At 48.2% G+C, this 19613-nt stretch overlaps 3 protein-coding genes across 3 annotated transcripts; 2 read left to right on the forward strand and 1 right to left on the reverse strand.

Moving 5' to 3' along the window:
- The first annotated feature begins 1134 nt into the window (after positions 1–1134).
- Positions 1135–3320, forward strand: LOC120711367 (phospholipase A1-Ibeta2, chloroplastic-like). The gene has a single exon (XM_039996858.1). It carries the CDS (start codon positions 1212–1214, stop codon positions 2703–2705), a length of 1494 nt encoding a protein of 497 aa, XP_039852792.1. The 5' UTR covers positions 1135–1211; the 3' UTR covers positions 2706–3320.
- A 722-nt stretch (positions 3321–4042) lies between these two features.
- On the reverse strand, positions 4043–9864 carry LOC120711369 (putative lipase ROG1). The gene is made up of 10 exons (XM_039996859.1): positions 9411–9864; positions 8524–8591; positions 8099–8169; positions 7706–7921; positions 7028–7191; positions 6843–6898; positions 6686–6738; positions 6460–6577; positions 4536–4633; positions 4043–4425 (listed from the first exon to the last, which is right to left on the reverse strand). Exons 1-10 carry the CDS (start codon positions 9542–9544, stop codon positions 4357–4359), a joined length of 1047 nt encoding a protein of 348 aa, XP_039852793.1. The 5' UTR covers positions 9545–9864; the 3' UTR covers positions 4043–4356.
- A 3444-nt stretch (positions 9865–13308) lies between these two features.
- LOC120711370 (transcription factor MYBS3-like) lies at positions 13309–16014 on the forward strand. Its single transcript, XM_039996860.1, has 3 exons — positions 13309–13676; positions 14575–14783; positions 15164–16014. Exons 1-3 carry the CDS (start codon positions 13379–13381, stop codon positions 15776–15778), a joined length of 1122 nt encoding a protein of 373 aa, XP_039852794.1. The 5' UTR covers positions 13309–13378; the 3' UTR covers positions 15779–16014.
- Positions 16015–19613: the final 3599 nt, after the last annotated feature.

Genomic DNA, 19613 nt, shown 5'->3' on the forward strand with positions numbered 1-19613 from the left:
CATAACGGATCAGGTAGCTGCTGCCTTTTTCTGAAGAGGAACTAAAACTCGGTCAGTGTATACATACGCAGAACATTTATGCAAATTGTTAGAACAAATGAAGCCATTCTTAGCAGCCTTAAACAAGGTGTGGCTGCTGCTGCTCTGGTTCAGAAGCCACAAAGAATCTTGCATGGTCGCCTAAAGAAAATAAGTCAATATAAAAAACAAGAAGGGCATGCTGACGAGGTCATTAATGGAATAAGAATTTTCAAGTATATATTCTCACAAGTATAGAAAAAAAGTATATATTCTCCCATAGACTAGTATTTTTTGCATAATAAAATTAACTTTGCATATTTGTAACGTAGACGTAACACGTCATAAAATGACATAAGAATGAAGGAAAGGTGCAGCATCACATCTTATTATTAGAATAGTCAGGTGGCTGCTCGTCTCAAAAATAACCCTCCACTTAAGAAACCTAAAATAAATATATTGATTAGAATCAACAGATTCAGTGTCATTAACCGATGACAGCATTCACATCTTCTGTCGAGACAAACGCAACACACACAAAAAAAAAACACATGGATACGTGTCTTGACTCATCAAGCAACTGTCAGCATCTAATCCGTACATGCCCAACCACCTAAAAACCCCATGCTCTCCAACCAGAAAATACTTAAACCACATAAAAATCATCATCGTAGAAAAATAAATAGGTTGTCACGTCACAAACTTAACAATAAAAATTAGTCCTATTTAGTTGGTGAAAAGTTATTGATTTTGGTACTGTAACACATTTCGTTATTACTTGACAAATAATGTCCAGTCATGGACTAATTAGGTTTAAAAGATTCATCTCGTGCTAATCAGTTAGACTGTGTAATTTGTTATTTTTTCAACTGCATTTAATGCTCTATAAATGTGTTCGAATATTCGAATATTGTTGCAGTATAGTTGCTTTCGCGCCAAAAAGAAAAAAGAGGATTTTTTTGACTAGATGAGAGAGAGAGAGAGTCTCTCGGTATACACAGAAGCCCCTAGGAAGGTGCTGAGTTGACTTGATCCGCTCAAGCTTCATTCCACCGCCGCGCTCGCCTATAAAAGGGCCTCTCCTGATCGAGCTCGCAACTGTCCGGTCACCTGCGCTGCCGGCCTCTCGCCGCCGTTGCCGCGACTTGTATGCCGCTCCCCTGCCGTCGCGACCACTACCACTTTTGCCTTGCATGTCCACCGCCGCGGCGCCGCCGTCGCTGACGCTGCACCGCCCGGCGGTGCCCGCCACCGCCAGAGTCTCCGCCGCGGCGCCGGGCAACGCCACGCACCTCTCCAACCTCGACAAGCTCTTCCGCAACCGCGGCGCCGCCGTAGAGAGTTGCGCGGCGCCGGCGGCTGTGGAGCCGGCGGTCGCCGGGGCACGGAGGAGGCAGCATCCGCTGCTGCGGCTGCCGTCGTTCCTCGCGCGTGCCAGGGGCGAGGCCCTGAGGGAGGACCCGGCGGCGCCGGCCATGTCGCCGCGGCGGCTGGAGCGGCTGCTCCAGCCCGTGGCGCCCGACGGGCCCTCTCCGCGCGGGAACATCGCGGCGGCGTGGCGGCGGCTGCACGGCGAGGACGGCTGGCGCGGCCTGCTCGACCCGCTGCACCCGGACCTCCGCCGCGAGATCGTGCGCTACGGGGAGCTCGTCGACGCCGCGTACGGCGCCTTCCTCTCCCGCCCCGACGCCGAGCCGGGCCACCGCGTTCGCGTGCCGCTCCCGGACGCCGCCTACCGCGTCACGGCGCCGCTCTTCGCCACCTCCTCCGTCGGCCTCCCGGCCTGGCTCGCCGCCGCCGCGCCCTGCGCCGCGCAGCGGACGAGCCTCGTCGGGTACGTCGCCGTCTGCGACAGCGCCGCCGAGGTCCGCCGCATGGGCCGCCGCGATATCGTCATCGCGCTCCGCGGCACCTGCACCGTGCTCGAGTGGGCCGAGAATGTCCGCGCCGGGCTCGTCCCGGCCACCGACGGCCACGCCGACGCCTCTCCGGAGGCGTCCAAGGCGAAGGTCGAATGCGGGTTCTGGAACATCTACAAGACCGCCGGCGAGCGCTCGCCGAGCTTGTCGGAGATGGTCGTGTCCGAGGTTCGCCGGCTGCTCGACCAGTACAGGGGCGAGGAGGTGAGCATCACGGTGACTGGGCACAGCCTGGGCGCGGCACTGGCGGTGCTCATCGCCGACGAGCTCGCGGGCGGCGCCGCCCGGCGCGCCGGGGCGCCGGTGGCGGTGTTCTCCTTCGGCGGGCCGCGGGTGGGCAACCGCGCGTTCGCGGCGCGCGTGGAGGCCCGCGGCGCGCGCGTGCTCCGCGTCGTGAACGCGCACGACGTCGTGCCGCGGTTCCCGCCCAGCCTGCCGCTGCCGGGGTACGCCGACGTCGGCCGCGAGCTGCGCCTCGACAGCCGCGCGTCGCCGTTCCTCCGGCCCGACGCCGACGCCGCGTGCTGCCACGACCTGGAGGCGTACATCCACCTCGTCGACGGCTTCCTCGGCTCGCATTGCCCGTTCCGGGACAACGCCAAGCGCAGCATCCTGCGGCTGGTGAAGAACCAGGGCGGCAACGTCAAGCATCTGTACATGAGCAAGGCCAAGGACATGCGCATCCAGCTCGACGGCGGCGGCGCCGACATGCTCGGCCGCGTCGACATGCCCGGCGCGGCGAGCACGGTGGTGGAGTGCGTGCACTGACGGCCGCAACGGCGACGCGATCGAGCTGGTCTGGACTCACATACGTTGGCCTTGGTCACCTTGGTCATACGAAAACTGCTGTCTTGGCCTTAATTAGTCCGGGGAAAGAAGGAGAGCGATCTGAGCCACCGTAGTCGTCCGAGGAGACTGGATCGGCTCCCGGGTGGGGTGGGGTTGCCTTCCGGGGCGGGAGCTCGAACCCCAGCCAACGGTTGCAGCAGGAGCTAGCGATCCTGATGCCTGAACCCCCGTGCAGTGGCAAGGCAGGTCGTCGTCGCTCGATGAAACTGAGGCCACGAATGAAATGGGTCGGCTGGGGAATTGGAAATGGTCCGCCATTGCTGGTGGCGTTGGTTCTGCTGCCCGAAGGAGGAAGAAGAAGAAGAATCAACGTCGCTAGCAGGAAGAGAAAGGACGACCGCCGGCGGCGCTGCCGGTCAAGATGGACGGTGTGAGGTCAGCAGGTGAGGAGATCGGTCGGCTAGCTGTCGGCGTCACGGTTGTTCTCGCGCTCGGCGCTTCCATGTTGTCCACATCCGTATGTACGGTGATTAATTATCTACAAGTCTGTCACCAGTGAAGGAGCAAGGGATGAATCAAGGAAACACAACTCAACTTTTACAGGGTACTATACTGCTAATTAATTTTGCAAAAAAAAACGAGAAGTAGCTCATTTCGTACACGCCCTGGCACGTACACACCACGCGCACGCGTGCCGCGTCGTCCGCCGTCCATCGCCTTTACCTTACCGGCCGGTCCGTCGCCTCGCCTCGCCCCGCGTCGTCGTCGTTGGCGCCGCCGCGGCGGGCGTTTTGTCAACGCGCGCGGAGCTACCACAGGCGCACGATCTTGGCGCGGCGACCTGCACGAGGGCCGTGCGTGGCGGCGGTCCTCGTCGCTGGACGCGCGCGACTGCCACCTGCTGGCTCGTGTGCGGGCGGGCATGTCGGCGGCAGTGCGCGCCCCGCCTGCGCTTCCGGTCGGCGGTCGCCGGGTCGGTGTCCTTCCCTTGCTTGTTCTCTCCAGCCGTCTCTCAGAGCACCCGATCGCTCAGGACCTCAGGTTCAGACAACCTTTTCTTTGTCTTTTGTTTGTGAACGCACGGATCGCACGGAACCTCTGATCTCCTGTCGCCGATCCGATCCGACCCGGCGAGTTCCACTATGCCGGTGCAGGCCTTGACCGCGGGCGCACGGACCGGACTCTGTGAGCTGCGCCGTCCTGCCGCTGCGACCACACCGGCCAGGCCAGCAGCTAGCTTTCCTTTTCCATGCCAACTGCTGGTAGCCTCTTCTTTTTTCCTCTTCTTCAGACAGAACGAGTTTTGCGGGAAAAAGTGCAGCAGCAACCATGGAAGATACCATTCTCATCTTTCTCAGCTGCCATGACGCACATGTACTACTGTTCTTACATCCAAAAAGAAAATTGTACACGCACCGTTCAATTACCTTCCTTTTTTTTCCCTCGTGGGTACTGCTACTATGTACAGTTTCAACACATCCTTACACGATACACATTTATACTATGGTGAGGCGACCAGGCTTTGGTAGGCTCAGCAGGTCCGCTCTTGGACCAGCAAGCCACCAGGCGTACGGACAGCGTGCCAATGGGGGAAAAAAACTTCCTCTGCATTGGTTGGGGGGAATTCTCCTCAGAGTTGGAATTTGTCTATAATGTGCTGAATCACGTCAGCGCCATCATTCATGAACGCGTACTTCACCTGCCGTGGTAACAAGAGGAGAAAAATGGTTTAGGGAAATTGTTAGCCTTGCATCAATATAATTGTCCAAGGGAGGAAAGGTAATCAAAGGTGCGAAGCTGGTCAGGAACCTGAATGATGCTGTGCGCCGCGAAGCTCGTCATGCTCGAGTGGAAGCTCACATCCACCTTCTCCCACGAGACTCTCCGAAGCCCCGTCACCATTTTCTCTGCAGGACGGCACAGTCAGGAAACTAATTAGTAGACACACGATGCTACGATTCCAATCGATTCAACAAAAACAACGGCTGTGCAGATTTTTCAGACAAATAAACTGGACTTTGCTACCTGTCAGCCCCCAAAATCCTCCAAAGCTTAAGTTTTGTAACAGCAACAAATAGCTATGCACATTAGGCTAGGGTCCAAGTATATATATCTAACCATGCTTTTCTGCTGCATATACACTCTGCTCTGTTGGTTCATCTTGCTGTAAACGTTTTCTTAATTACATTATAGTTTCTTATTACGCAACTGTTTCGTGTCATAGAAAAGATGTCTCGTCTAGCTTGCTTATTACAGCTACAAGAAACATACAAGCACATCAGAAGTATTTCAACACAATATTAGATAACAAAACACCCCTGTCTATTACAACAAAGGAAGGTTAAAATAGAAAGGCAACTCCCATGGCCTTGGTCTTTAGGTTCCAGGTCCAATGTTACATAAACAAACACAATAATTTCGGCAAGCAACATGGTGAGAAACATAGGACCAATACGGCCTTTACAATGCCACCAGGATTGCAGTCATCCCAGTCAAAGGTTGAATTCAGGTCATGAAACTACTCGCGTTGAAACCACAGGCCTGCTTGCTAATTAGTTATGACTGGGGTTCATTGTCCTAACTTCAACATGCCGAAGTCAATAACACATGATATCAAATAAAAAACAATGATGCAGTGAGAAAACACGGATTGCTGTATCTAAAGCTATGACGAATCTTGTTACATACCTATGTGAATCAATGGAATGCTTTCTTAAGAGTCACAAGGGGCCGTGCAAACAATTTCAATCAACTGACAACATTAGGAACGGCAGCTTCCATGAACTGACTGATTCCAGACTTCATTTCCAAGTCTCACAACTACGACACATGCACTACACTTTAACAGTACAGGCAAACCTCATCATGGTATGACAAATAGACTTAATCCCTAGTTGGCGAATCATGTTAGGTGCTCCTTCAGTCTGGAACTTCAAAACAGACCAACTACCCTAGGAATTTCGTACCAATGCTCTACCCTTGTTGCTAGATATGCGGAAACTCATGAATCAAGGCATTTCCATAAGCAGCGTGCCAACCACCATGTCAAATATCCCAGCAGTTCATATGGTGCTCAGGCCGGGCTCATTCACATGTTATGGGGATAAATTAGCAAAACTATGACAACAGTTTTAGGTGCCACGTCATTGTCCCGTTGAAAAGAAAACTACTGACACATTGGCCTTGTTTGGTTGATCTAGCACACGATTCCCGAAAAGAGAATCTCGCATGCATGGAGTACCAAATGAAGTCTATTTGCAAAACCATTTTAGGGATGGGTGTAACTTTTCGTGACGAATCTAATGACGGCAATTAATCGATGATTGGCTACAGTAAACATCCTCTAATCACGCGGTCAAAGGTCTCATTAAATTCTTCAGGGTTCCTAGAGCAGGGGTTCTGAAGTTGGTTTTGAAAACTGACTTAATTTAATACCTCTAATTAGCGGTCAAAGTTGATACAAATCCTAGCATAGCACAAACCAAATAGGGCCATTCCTGGTGTCAAGACAAAAAATGCCACGTCACTGTGCTCAAGACTACTCTGGTAAACTTGTTTACTCAAATCTATAATAGGGAAAACCGCTTTTTTTTAAAGGCTAAGGAAACAAGATCACCTTTTCCACATAGCACTGAAGTATCATTCACTCGTAATAGAAAAAAAATAGAAAACAATATGGTTTCTTGAAATACAGAAACAAAATAGTATTATCCATGCAACTCTATAAACTTACCTTCAAGAATGTCCAAATTACAGTCTGTCATGGAATCTTGGCACTTCTCGTCATCAGTTCCTTCTGAGTACTCCTCATGTACAATGTGGGGGTACTTCTCAGATGACGATACTGCCAACTGCAGATCAGAGGTAGTAAAAGAAGCCTTTCTTAATGAGAATGGTGCTATAAAAAACTACATAGTCCTTCCTAGTTGTTAACAGAAATAGGAAGTCAGTAAGAATACCTCAGGCAGCTCAGTGTTTCTCCTAATAGATGATGTTCGCCAGCCAACAATATCTGATTTTGTGCATTAAAGAAGACTAGCAAAGACTATACAATAATAAAACAAACAATATGAATACCACAAAGAAAATTGTAAATATAGCAAATAATAAGGATACGATCACAGTCAGCATTTGCGTACACAACTCGCCGCTTAAATGCTCGCAAAGCAGATCTAAAAGGTGCACGTAAAGCATCATTAGTATAGCGATCACAGAATAGGCAAGGCAAAATAAAACAATATACTATTGGGACTAGAAATAGAACAAAAATGAAAACAAACCAAAAGCAAGATAAACCTTACATAAAGTAGAGATCGCCGTGATCTTCAACCATACGCTGAAGCAGTGGTGGCTGCCCTTCATCATCGTCAGTTAGAAAGAGATGTTTACCAGTTCTCCTAAATATCCAATGGACAACCCGGCAAGCAACCTTTTCCATTGCAAGGGATCCAAACAGGAGGGGGACCTAATTTGTATACAAATCTGATGAGACCTCCAGTTACATAATTCAGAAAGATTACTCCAAGCAAGTTAGGCACGGAAAAAGGTGGCATTTTGGAATCTTTTAGTTTTTAGTGGTTGTAAGCAGAAGAGTCAAGAAGCCTGGCATCGACTGTATGAGTTTTTTCAGTAAACGAAAGGATTTTGTTTTTCTCTTCATTGAATGTTTGGAGGGTTATAGCAATCTCTGTATGACCTCTTCAGATGCTCTGATGTCAGTGAAAAATAAAAGGGTAGCATCCACGATTTCTACACATATTCTACCTTCTAGTCAGACTCTTGATGTATGGAACATTAAAAGAAACACCCCAACTTTTCTTTGCAGAAAATTGGAATAATAGAGGAGAGCAAATGGTTCTTCAGTTGCTTCAAAAGATGGATACAATATCAGCTTTCAGGTATCATCTTCCTGGTAAAAACAAATTAGAGTCTAGCTAGAGACATGTAGATAATTGAAACGAGGCAGTCAAAAGTTGAACCTGTTTGTTTCCTCGTGAACCAAGGTGAGGTGTTGCTACAGTAATAAAGTTAATTGCTTCCAACCCGCAGATGGTTCCTTTAGTATTTCCATCAGATCTGGCGTTTGGGTGTCTGTAAAGTTTTGCGATTGCATATCTTGCGGCTAGTCCTCCAACGGAGTGTGCAAGAAAAGAAATTTTGGAGAGTTCTGGCCTCCGACTAATTACATCAAGCACCTGAGTAAGAGAAGAATGCATGTGAGCATCTAGACATGTACTTTTGTGTTCAGACAAAAGGGATTGTACAAGCGAATGATTTGAAGCAGAATAATTGTAATAGAAAAGTACTATGGAGCAACAGTTAGCCTCTACATATTTTAAATTATCAAGGCATTAACTGCCTGCAATATTTACCTCATCAGCTAAGCGTTCCCCCATGACGTCAACTCCATCTAGAGTCAGCATTGATGCATTTTTTTCACTACCTGTAAAATGTAGCAAATAAGCCTGCATACCACAAGGTAGATCAACAGACTAACCAATCTCACAGCCTCCTTCAAATTACAAATTCAGGAAGAGATCAATTTACATTAAGCTATCTTAATTACATAGCACATAGCAGTACTGAAAGTCTGTAGATGACTCTTCAGAATTGTGAGGATCAATGAGTAGAGGAACTGAGGGAGAAGATGTAGAACTACTAATTACTGTTATGTATTTATGTTATTTTCATAGTAAAATCTGTTTTATAGCAATATTGATAGCAATAAGAAACTGAAGAAAAAAAAGTAATAGAAAAATGAACATGGTAATGGATAGTACAAAGTGGCACAACTTACAGTGCACAATTACATCATCAGGTAGTTGCTTTACAAATTCATTAGCTCCATACTGCCAATCAGCAGTGCTGTTCAAAGAAAAAGAACAGAGTGAATAAAGATGTCCACTGCACGTGAGAACCATATATAAAAGAAAAAGATTAGTCTCTTGGCTACATAAAACAACCAGATAACATAACCAAAATAGCTTGCAGCATTGCATATGCTTGGTTCTAACCAATGCTACTTTGTGCCTTATATAAAAGAGGAATCTTTGTCTCTGCCTATACTGGTATTGCACAGGGAAAATTTCATAATTAACCATACAAGCTTAGCGCAGTAGTAGGTCGTTATTCTTTTCATTCATCATAACATTGGATTTTTGCCTACGACGCCAGCCTGAATCCTGAAGCAAGGGTTGAACATTTCGCCCTATTTGCAGAGCACACTAAATAAAATGTCTAGCGTAGCGAAAAGCGACCTGCTTTTCCTATGGAATGGTTGTTCCAGGAGAGCAGGACAGACAGTTGGCAGATGGCCTAAACGCTGGGGTGATGCCAGGCAGCCAGCAGACCAATTTCATACACTACGGCAAGCCGTGGGACCGGCAGGCACGGCTAGACCGGCCCAATGCCGTGTCTGCACGGCCTTGGGAGGTTGGTCCCAATCGCAGGCTCCGGAACAAATTCCACCCAAATGTACCATCTGATATTTCACCCCAATGGGCAATGGTCAGGAACATGAGCTGCTCCGCTCGACCTCCGCTCCACATTCCGTACCAAGCTACCGATCCGTTACAATCTAGTAGTATTCGAGAACCGGCGCAATCCAGCAGGCGGCCTCGAATGAGTCGAATCGGCTACAAATCCCGGGTCCCCGGGGGAGCAGAGGTGGGGTATACTTTTTACCTGCCGAGGATGCCGTGGACCATGACGAGGAGGTGGTCCGGGGCGTGGGAGGAGACGGCGTCGCTCCAGACGTCGACGCCCCCAGAGACGGACTCCTCGGCGCGCACCGCCGCCGCGTCGCCGGCGCCGACCATGGCCGGCGGCTCTGGCCGCGCCGCGGGATGTGGGGTGGGGGTCGCGCTGGGGAAAGAGAGAGAGAGAGAGAGAGAGAGAGAGAGAGAGAGAGAGAGAGAGAGAGAGAGAGAGAAGCAGCAGAGCAGCAGGCGGGGGGCAGGGAGAGCCCCGTGCCGTGGAAAAAGCCGGGGAGATGTGGGGGGACCGATCGATCGATCGATGGAAGCGTCGCGTGGCGTCGACGTCGAGCACCCTGCGTGCCGTGGCCCGTGGATCGGGCTTTGAGGGGGCGGGCGCCGGCGACGCCGACCGGTGGCTGTTTCGCGCCACGCCCCCTGGGCTTCCCCCGATTCAGTGATTCCGTAACTGGAACTCCGGAAGGTCTACGTGACCCGGCCACGTGCCCCCGGAAGCATCTCGAAGCTTCCTAAAAAGCTCTGGCCGGTTGCTGTTGCTCCACCATGAGCATGGGGACGGCGGCGGCGACGCGTCGGCAGGGGAAGGGGCCCACCGCGCCGGCACGGCCTGCTTCCGGACGAAGCAAGCAACGGGACGCGGCCGCCGGAGGAGTCTGGGCTTCGATGACCTCGGCCCGCGAGTGTACTGGGCCCGAGTACGACGGGCCTTAGGCCCACCTCCGTCGGCTGTTTCCTCTCTCTTCTTTTCCCGTTTTTTTTTTGGGGACGCTCGCCTTGGATCGTGCACGCACGTGCTGACGTGCACAGTGCACACACTTGAGAGCGACGCCACCAAACGTATCCGGTGACAGCGACGCCGACGCCGACGTGGCCGAGCAAACCCCGCATCGGGCGAACACGCTGCTGCCTAGTGACTTGCCTGGTGCAGAAAATTATTATACTTAAAATTAAAATTCTCTCCTCTCTATTCGTTTTAATTTTTTAATATATTATTTTAATTTAAGTTTCTATAGATCAACGGTCAAAAAAATCAAGGAAAAAAGCACTCCTCCGGTATGTTACAATCATTATAACAGAGCTTATTATTTTTATATAAAGATAGTGTACATCTAGAAACAATTAAAATATAAAATATAGTATTTGGAGAATGTAAAATAAATTATAATTTAGAATGGGGATACGGAGTAGTAATAAAAAAGTAGACGTGGCGGAGTAGATTCGTGGAGGAGCTAGACTGCTAATGGAGAGGCTTATGCTTACCACGCCGTCATCTATCTCAACCACAGAAAAATACCCCTGTCAAGCAACAGCAGAAAGCAGCGTGTGCCCCGTCAGTTTCCTTTCCCTTTTTCTTCTCGTGGACGGTGGGGCAACCACAACCACCCACCCATGTGCCACGACTCTCCAATCATGGCCTTGGCGACCAAGATTTACAAATACATATTTATTTTCCAAGTTCACTTGGAATCACACAAAAGCTTACAAGTGGCACGCAGAATCGAACCAAATCATATCCTTTTAGCTAGCGAGGGAGGTTTTGATCAAAATTATTACAAGTACAATTGTCAATGATTACATGATGAACTGCCGATGGGATGCATATATGTATGTTTAGTTTCTAGCAAAGTAAGAAACAACACTGGGAATTTCTAATTACCGGATGAACGAGGATGGCAACGGGTCGGGTGGAGTGTCTGGGCACCCAAAATCAAAACCCGAACTTGAAATCCGGACCCGACCCGAAAACCGATTCGAGTCAAAATCCATCTCAAAACCGAAACTCGCGGATACCCGGAACCCGATTGGATACCCGGAATCCGCTTTTGCATGGCAATATATAAGAGCAATAAGTATTTTTTTGTAAATGTATACATGATATATATAACATTTACATGTACAAACAAAATACAATAAATAGTAAATAATTTCTAAGTCAACATAGAATAAATTTAATAGTTTAAGTAAACAAAGTTATTACTAAATATGCTATAAAACATGAGGTTTTACTTCAAACGGTTATCCATTGGGTATCCACAGGTCGAAACCGAACCCGATAAGTTTCAGGGGTCCGAACCCGAAAACTGTGGGTGAGAAATCATCCCCGAACTCGAACCCGCAAAATCCGAAACCCACGGATATCCGATCCGAAACTGAATCATTGCCATCCTTATGAATGACTTTCGCTTTGAGTAATTTTGTTGTTTGATTCTATTTTTTAGCTTCGCTTGAGCCGAAAGCAGTGAGCTGCAGCTGGCAGCAGCCGAACATGGTGTATAGTAAATTAGTACTGGACTAGCTTCTCTTCTCCCCTTGTTAATCGACCGAGTGGATCTAGACACCAAACCTAACATATAGGTATACACCCAACCATGTAAAAGGTCCATACTTTTACTTTCAAAACACAAACCTACAGCCAACTTGGATGACAATCTAGTATGGAAACTAAATAAACAATCAAATATGTTTATTCTTTCTAAATCTACTATAAGACGCTGTCATCATTAAGGAACAAACTAATCCAAACTCATCAAGATACAAGCATCCAAACGCACCCAAAGATAATGACACCCAGCTTTTACAGTTTTACCTAGCTAGCTGGGTCATATAAAGAAGTAAAGCAAGCCAACCTGACGTTCTCTAAATTGAATCCATGGTCTCATCCCCAGCTTCCATAGGTGTACATAACTCAAATTCGAAATATTTTGGGATAGAGAAACTTAAACCATCCAAATATTACCCGATTACACACTCCAACAGCTCAGCAATTAACCCCAATCCAAAACAATTAAAAATCATATCTCTTAACTGGCTCGACGATCAAGGTAACCAATCGAACAAGACATTATATATTTTATTATTATATTACACTAAACATAGTAATATAATAAACCCCATCCCCGAGTCCCCGTATCATATCCCGGCCAAATCCAAACCTCTTATTTTTTTTCCATAAAAAAGAAGGAATTTCTTCCGCCCGTTGGAAAACAATTTCCAGCTCATCACCACACGCCGTATCCCTCTCCGCCTCTACGACCCCAAATAAAATGGCAAAATTTGTTGCAGGACACCGTTAAATGGTGCTCTTTGCTCATGTCCATTAAAAAAGTTTGTCTTTGCTCAAAGACACTAAAAACCTATGTACATTTGCTGAGGAACATTGTACCTACTATTTTATTCTATTTAATTACAGAGTGACGTTGAAAGATAAATTTACCCCTAGTGCTTATCCTCTCCTGCAGCACTGTTTTTTCTCGCGCCTCTCAAACTAGCTGCAGTGCACCGTGCGCCTTGGCCGGAGCTCCCTGCGCAAGGGAAGGCAGACGCGGACAGCCCGGCGGCCGGCTCTCCCAGCACAGCACGCAAGGGAGGGGTGGACGCGGAAGGGCCAGTCGCCTGCGCTCCCAGCGCGGCAGGCGAGGAAGGTGCGCATGGGCCGGCCGCCTGGCAGCGCTCCCAGCGAGGGTGGGGTGGACGGGCCGGCCGGCCGGCAGCGCTCTCATCGCGGTGCGCGAGGAAGGGGCGGACGGGCCGGCGGCACTCCCAACGCGGCGCGGGCTAGCGGTGCTGAGTGCCGCTCGCGAGGGAGGGGCGGACGGGCCGGCAGTGCTCCAGCGCGGTGCGAGGTAGGAGACAGGCAAGAACAAGGAGGGAAATTCCTGTAGCTTTCTATTAAAATCTAATATTATAATGGCTTCAGTGTTCTCTAGCAAATTACCACTCTTGAGCAATGTCTTCCAATAAAAACATTATTTTTTAGTGGCTTGTGACAAAAAACCAACTTTGAACTCTGTCCGATGACCAATTTTGTCAAATAAATACGCCCCACCGCGCCCAGAAAAAAAAAGAAATCGGGACAGGATAAAAAAAATCCGGAGTGGGAGAAAAAAAAAGATTCCACCCACCTCCAACCCTAGCCAATCCACCTCCCCACCAAGCATGACGCGGGACGGCGTGCCTCCGGCGGCGCCGCCTCCCCCGGCGGCGGCCGGAGCCGGCGGCGGGGGCGACGGGCCCAGGCGGTGCTCGCAGTGCGGGCACCACGGGCACAACGCGCGCACCTGCACCGCGCGGCCCGTCAAGCTCTTCGGCGTGCGCATCGGGGACAGGCCCATGCCCATCCGGAAGAGCGCCAGCATGGGGAACCTCGCGCAGCTCGCGGCGGAGGGGGGCGGCGGCGGCGGCGGGAGGGAGGAGGGCTACGGCTCCGACGGGGAGCGCCCGCACAAGAAGCGAGGTGAGCGAGCGGCCGCGGCCGGGGTTTTGGTGGACCTCTGTTTTCCTTATCCTTGATTTGGGGCGTAAAAAGATTGGATCTTTTTCGATGATTTCGTGCTTGGGTGGGGGTAGATAGGCATTTTGTGTGAAAAATGATGCGATTTTTATGTTCGTCGGAGTGATCGTTGGGAGGCGAGGGGAATCGTACGGGTTCACGTTGTGTTGGGCGTTCAGTTCGTGATTCGATCCGGCTGCCTTTCAGTTGGTGATTCGATTGGTTGCCCGCGGGAGGATTTCGGAGGTTTTGTGGTGCCGTGCTGTTTCTGAATTGTCAGGTGCTCTGCTATCTTTACAGGATCGTGAACGATGATGAATGGGGAGATTAAGGTTTAGTTGGTTGCTGAAACGTATATTGTTTTTCTGGCTTCTGCTTGACTGATAATGTGTGGCCATTGAATTTTGTTGTTAAGCAGAGGTCATTTTCGTGCTTCTTGTTCACAACTTTTGCTTTAATCTATTCTGGTTTGTTTCAGGTCTATTCTCTCTTTCATTATGCACTTACTGTGTCATCCAATTTGCATGTTGGAACTGATTAATTGTGTGGCGTTTGTACATTATTATGTAACCAGGCTTCTGTTCTGCGCCTTTGCCATTGCCATTCAAGTCAGGTGCCATTTTACATAAGTGACTTGGTTGACCAAACGTTGCATGTTCATGCCATGTATGATGATATGCCCCTTATGTGCCTCTGAAACTGTTGATGTGTTGTTTTCTTTCTTATGTTTGTCATGCACCTTTACTGGTCCACCACGATGGACATGTTGCAGTGGCCACTCTGCACTATGTTTCGTATGATTGTTTGGTTGGATTCCAATTCGTGTAAGCTATAAAATGCCATGTTTTTGTTTTGGTGACAGGTGAGGCATGGACAGAAGATGAGCACAAAAAATTTCTACTTGGGTTGAATAAGCTAGGGAAGGGTGCTTGGCGTGGTATTTCCCGTAATTACGTTATCTCGAGGACTCCTACTCAAGTTGCTAGCCATGCACAGAAGTATTTCAATCGCCAAACAAATGTGCATAGAAGAAAGAGGAGATCAAGCCTCTTCGATATGGTGATTGATGATGTGAGCATCTCTCTCTCTCTCTCTGCACCTGTTAACATATTTTTTGCAGCTGCTCTGTATGCTTGCATAGGTTCTATGTTACATGTTCATTCTTTTTCTTGTGGTACCTGTTGCATCAATAAATAGTGTGCAGTTGCTTGAGCTTGCCTACTTCAATAGGTTATGTTGCGTTCGGATACTCACACTTGACTTAGTTATGCCATTTCCTTTTCTCTTTAATATTAGTATTAGTATACTTGTCCTCTTCTTAAACTGTTGTAATAATGGTATATAGTAATGGGATGTTCTAAAGTAAGACTTGTGGACTTGCATATTCTTCCTTATCCCCATCGTTTATCATTTGCTTATATCTGTTTCTTTGTATATGTTTTTCCTGCCAGTCTTCTGATCAGCTGCCGCTCTCACGTTCATCTTCACAAGAAGTAGAACAAGATGATCCACAGTCTGTTGCGGCCCTTCCTGCCCCTGTGGTCTCTCCTGCTGATGTGGCACCTCCTCCTGTGTCTGTGGAAGCACCTGCTTCAGTTCCGCTGCCAGTCCAAGTTCCAGTTCCAGTCACGACACCTCAGCCTATGGAACAGGACTCAGTTGCCTCAAGTTCAAGTGCTGGACAAGCAGGGGTGGTGATGCCAGAAGCCGTGCCCCCCAATCTTTATCCAATGATGATTCCTCCTCCATACTACCACCCTGCATTTGTTCCAGTACCATGCTACGGTTATGTTCCTTTTAACTATGGGGGGCCACCAGGTGTAGCACAAGTTCCACATGAGGTTGTCAAACCCGTGGCAGTGCACTCAACGCCCCCGTTGAACGTCAAAGATCTTTATAATATGTCAGAACTGAGTCTGAAGGGTGATGACCCAAATGCAAACAGTGGGGTGCCTGCTTCCCCGTTGCCTCCAAAGCCGATTGGCAGACCTGAGAGGCAATCTGCTTTCCATGGCAAAGGGCCTGCTGGTGGGTCGTCAGGGGGACTAATTTTTGCAGTCAAGTGACTTGATTCTGCTCCTAAACATCCATTGATGTGTATGTAATACTTAGAAGATAGCCAAATCATAATAGCATATGCTGCTAAAATGGTGTTGTGGTTTCTTGCAAAGTAGCTATACTGCACATTTTAGCTTTCGAGTTTGCAAGTCATGATCTGTGGGTAAATATATTGTTAAATAGTTTGTCTTAATGTAGCAGTATTCTTCTATTTTAATCAATTTGCCCCAATTTGTCATCAATCCCCAAGTTATCAATTGTCAGCACAAGGGAGTTCTTTACTTTCTTTATGGACATGGTTTTGGCAAATTCCTTTTTAGTTTGGTGTTGAAATTACGTTATGTGTTCTATTTTTAGAGCAACGTTCTGTCAAAGTAGCTGTTATGAAAAAAACATATTACACAGCACCTACATGTTGTGTGACTTTGGAAGTTTTCTAAGTCCTGAGCGCATAATTTGTCTATTAACCTGTACCAGTTGTGTCTAGAGGTGTCTAGCATAGCAATTTCCTTTCTGGAACATGATGAGCCTATAATTTTTAATATAGCTAACAGTATCATTGAATTAATTACCCCATATTCGTATCTCTCTGATTCACAGGGCTGTTTATGCCTTCTTCAGTGATCATAAATACTGCAACATGTGTAGAGCTGAGATCAAATACGTACTGAAATTATTCAGTATGTGATCTTCTCAAGGTGCACAACCTACCATTGCAATAATGTCGATCTAAGGGGAGTTCTTCTCAAGGTGCTGGTATCACACTCATGTATGTGTGGTGCATCCTCCTTTCTGTCATCTTGTAACTGTATTTTGCATTCCCAGTGTCTCAAATTCCAAATAGATCCTACTTCTTATCAAAGTAGCTCGTGACCACCATAGCTACTTGCCTTTCTTCTCTCACCAAACAAACCAGTCTTGAAACCTAACAAAGTAGAAAAATGAGCCAGGAAGCTCTCTACCATTCATTAGTTTTTGAGGAAGTGCGCTCTATATATACACTGATCTATATCTCTCTACATGAAAATGATTCTCGAACTGCCCTGCACAGAGACATGTGCATCTGACTTCGTATGTTGTATTGTTGTGGCATCTCAACCGACCGGGGACAGACTAAATACTTGAGAGAATTTCTTGTTTGCCATCAACATAAATATAAATGGAAAAAGTCTAAATTACTCCCCTCAACTATAGCCAAAGTCTGGATAACCCCCTAAACTATTTTTTGGTTTATTTTACCCCTCAAACCATCCCATTTGGTTCAAATTACTCCATACTGTAATTTGTCCTTTTCATTTCTCTATACATAGGTGGAGTTTTAAGTTGAAATTTACAACATGATAGTACACACCATAACACATATTAGAAAAATAAATCATATTTTTATTATTATTTTGATAGGTTAGGATATTTAATAATAAATTAGTCGTTGCAGTTCAAAATTATATGAAAACTAATGGGGGAAATTATAAAACTTTTTCTAAATATGCATTGTGATGTCCACTACTACCCTGCAAAATTTGGAATTAAAATTCAACTTGTGTAAGGAGAAACAAAAAAGATAAATTGTGTTATGGGGTAAAATAAACTAAATGACATAGTTTAGGGGGTAAATTGAACCAAGTTATAGTTTAGGGGGTTATCCAAACTTTGGCTATAGTTGAGGGGAGTAAATTGAACTTTTTCCAATATAAATCCCAGATTTGCCAAGAAGTATGTGAATCTTTGATTGTGGAATGGGTGGTGTGGGGTGCTGAAGGGTAGATCGTGGAATGGGTGGTGTGGGATGCTGAAGGGCGTGAGGGTGGCAGCGGTGTCAGACTCGGGAAGAGTAGCTGCAACCGCTTATGTTTTCGTCCTTACTTCGCTTAAAAGGATTAACTCGGGGGTTGAAATGCACTTGGCACTTGAATTTATATGCTGGTGAGACTCACTCTCAACTAGCGGGGTGGGACAACTCCCCACACATACCATACCACTCGCACTTGGGCCACTAGTGCCCTCATTTGTATGTCAGCCCCAGATTCAATACATTCAGTCTTTATAATGAAAAAAATGCAGTTGTAGTTTGTAATACTCACTACTACAAATTCTATTTTGCGAGGCACTTAAAAATCAGCTCGGAGGAGGGCACAATTTTTAACCGCCTCGGTTAATGTCCAGCATTAACCGAGGCGGTTATTTTATATTAACCGAGGCAGTTACAAAAAACCGCCTCGCAAAATGGATTAAGCGAGGCGGACATTTTATTTACCGAGGCGGTTTAAATAACCGTCTCGGTTAATTATTTATGGAGGCGGACATCTATAACACAACCGCCTCAAAAAAAACCGGCCCAACTCAAACCCAGTCCGCAGCCCACTGCGGTACTCATCTATAAAACGAAAACTTAACCCTAACCCACGCCACCCCCACCCCATCCGGCGCCGCCCCTCACCTCCACACTCTCTCTCTCGCGCGCGCGCCCGGAGCTCGGAGCCCGCCGCCGGCCCCCTCCTCCTCCCCTCACCCCGACGCCCTCCGGCGTTAAGGGCGGGACGCGGCGGCCAACTCTGGCGGCCAAGTCCGGTGACGGCGCGGCCCGAGGCCGGATCTGCGCAGCCTGGCGCGTGGGAGGCCCCGACGGCCGTGCCCCTCCCCGGCAGGAGGACCCCGACGGCCGCGCCCCTCCCCGGTGCGGAACTCCCCGACTCCCTCCTCCTCCTCGCCGGCGAGGCAGGATCCGACGGCGGGGAGGCGGGATACGACGGCGGTGAGCCAGGATTCAGCAGCGGCGAGGCGGATTCGGCCCCCTTCTTCCCCTCGGACGGCGGAGCCGGCGGCTGGCGCGGGGGAGATAGGCACCAGCAGATCCAGTGGGGGCGCGGCGACGGCGCAGACGCAGGGCGCGCCGGCGGGCGTGGGCGAGGCTGCAGCTGGCGGGGGCGGCGCGGATGCGCCGGCAGCGGCCAAGATCTGGGGCATGGATGGGCTCGCCGGGCCCGTGATGGGCTTGGCGGGCTTTCTCTCTTTTTTTAATTTGTTTATTTGATTTATTGAGGCAGGCGTATAACCGCCTCGGAAAAGGTCACATTTACCGTGACGTTTGGTCCGAGGCGGTTGGGGTTGCCCGCCTCGGAAAATGGTTTTCAACCGCCTCGGAAAAGCTTTTTTTTGTAGTAGTGACTGTGTCTGACGGCATGACTATGTTATTCATCACATGTTCATATATCGCTGATTAAAGTAAAAGAGTGCGAAAATTGCTTGATAAAACTAATAACATAACTTACATCAGCATCATATGAAATGAAGTGAATGCGCATCAACACTAGCTACAACAGAACAGCCCTGCCGTTTCCTTATGCCCGTCAGGACTCTTGATTCTCCTACTCATTCCCTGTAATTGAAGCCAATGGGAGTTCCATGAATTCCTGATGGTTTCACGGTGAGCTCTTTTACAGCGCACAATCGATATAAAGTTCTTTTATTATAGATAACAAGAGATGAATAATGGCTCTTCTACAATCGCCATGTGAAGGGAGACCATGTTTGCAAATAGGAAAATGACTCTGACATGCAGATATGCAACTGTGGATGTTGTTTTTCCAGGAATCTTCTCAAATCAAAATACCAAATCTCGTATCAAGATGATCAGTGTACTCTACTTTAGTACTGCAACTAGCGTTTCAATCTGATTTACTTTGTCTAACAATCCCACTATATAGTCATGATATAATTAATGTTCCGATCCACAGAACCACAGTTCAGATAAGAGGATTCGTCTCCATGAGGAGGACCTTCGGAGTGAATTGCCTGCCTTACAACCTCTCACTCTATTTTGGATTCCTCGCACCTCCAATTCCT

Source organism: Panicum virgatum, chromosome 6K (assembly GCF_016808335.1).
Source record: "Panicum virgatum strain AP13 chromosome 6K, P.virgatum_v5, whole genome shotgun sequence".
NCBI classification, from domain to species: domain Eukaryota; kingdom Viridiplantae; phylum Streptophyta; class Magnoliopsida; order Poales; family Poaceae; genus Panicum; species Panicum virgatum.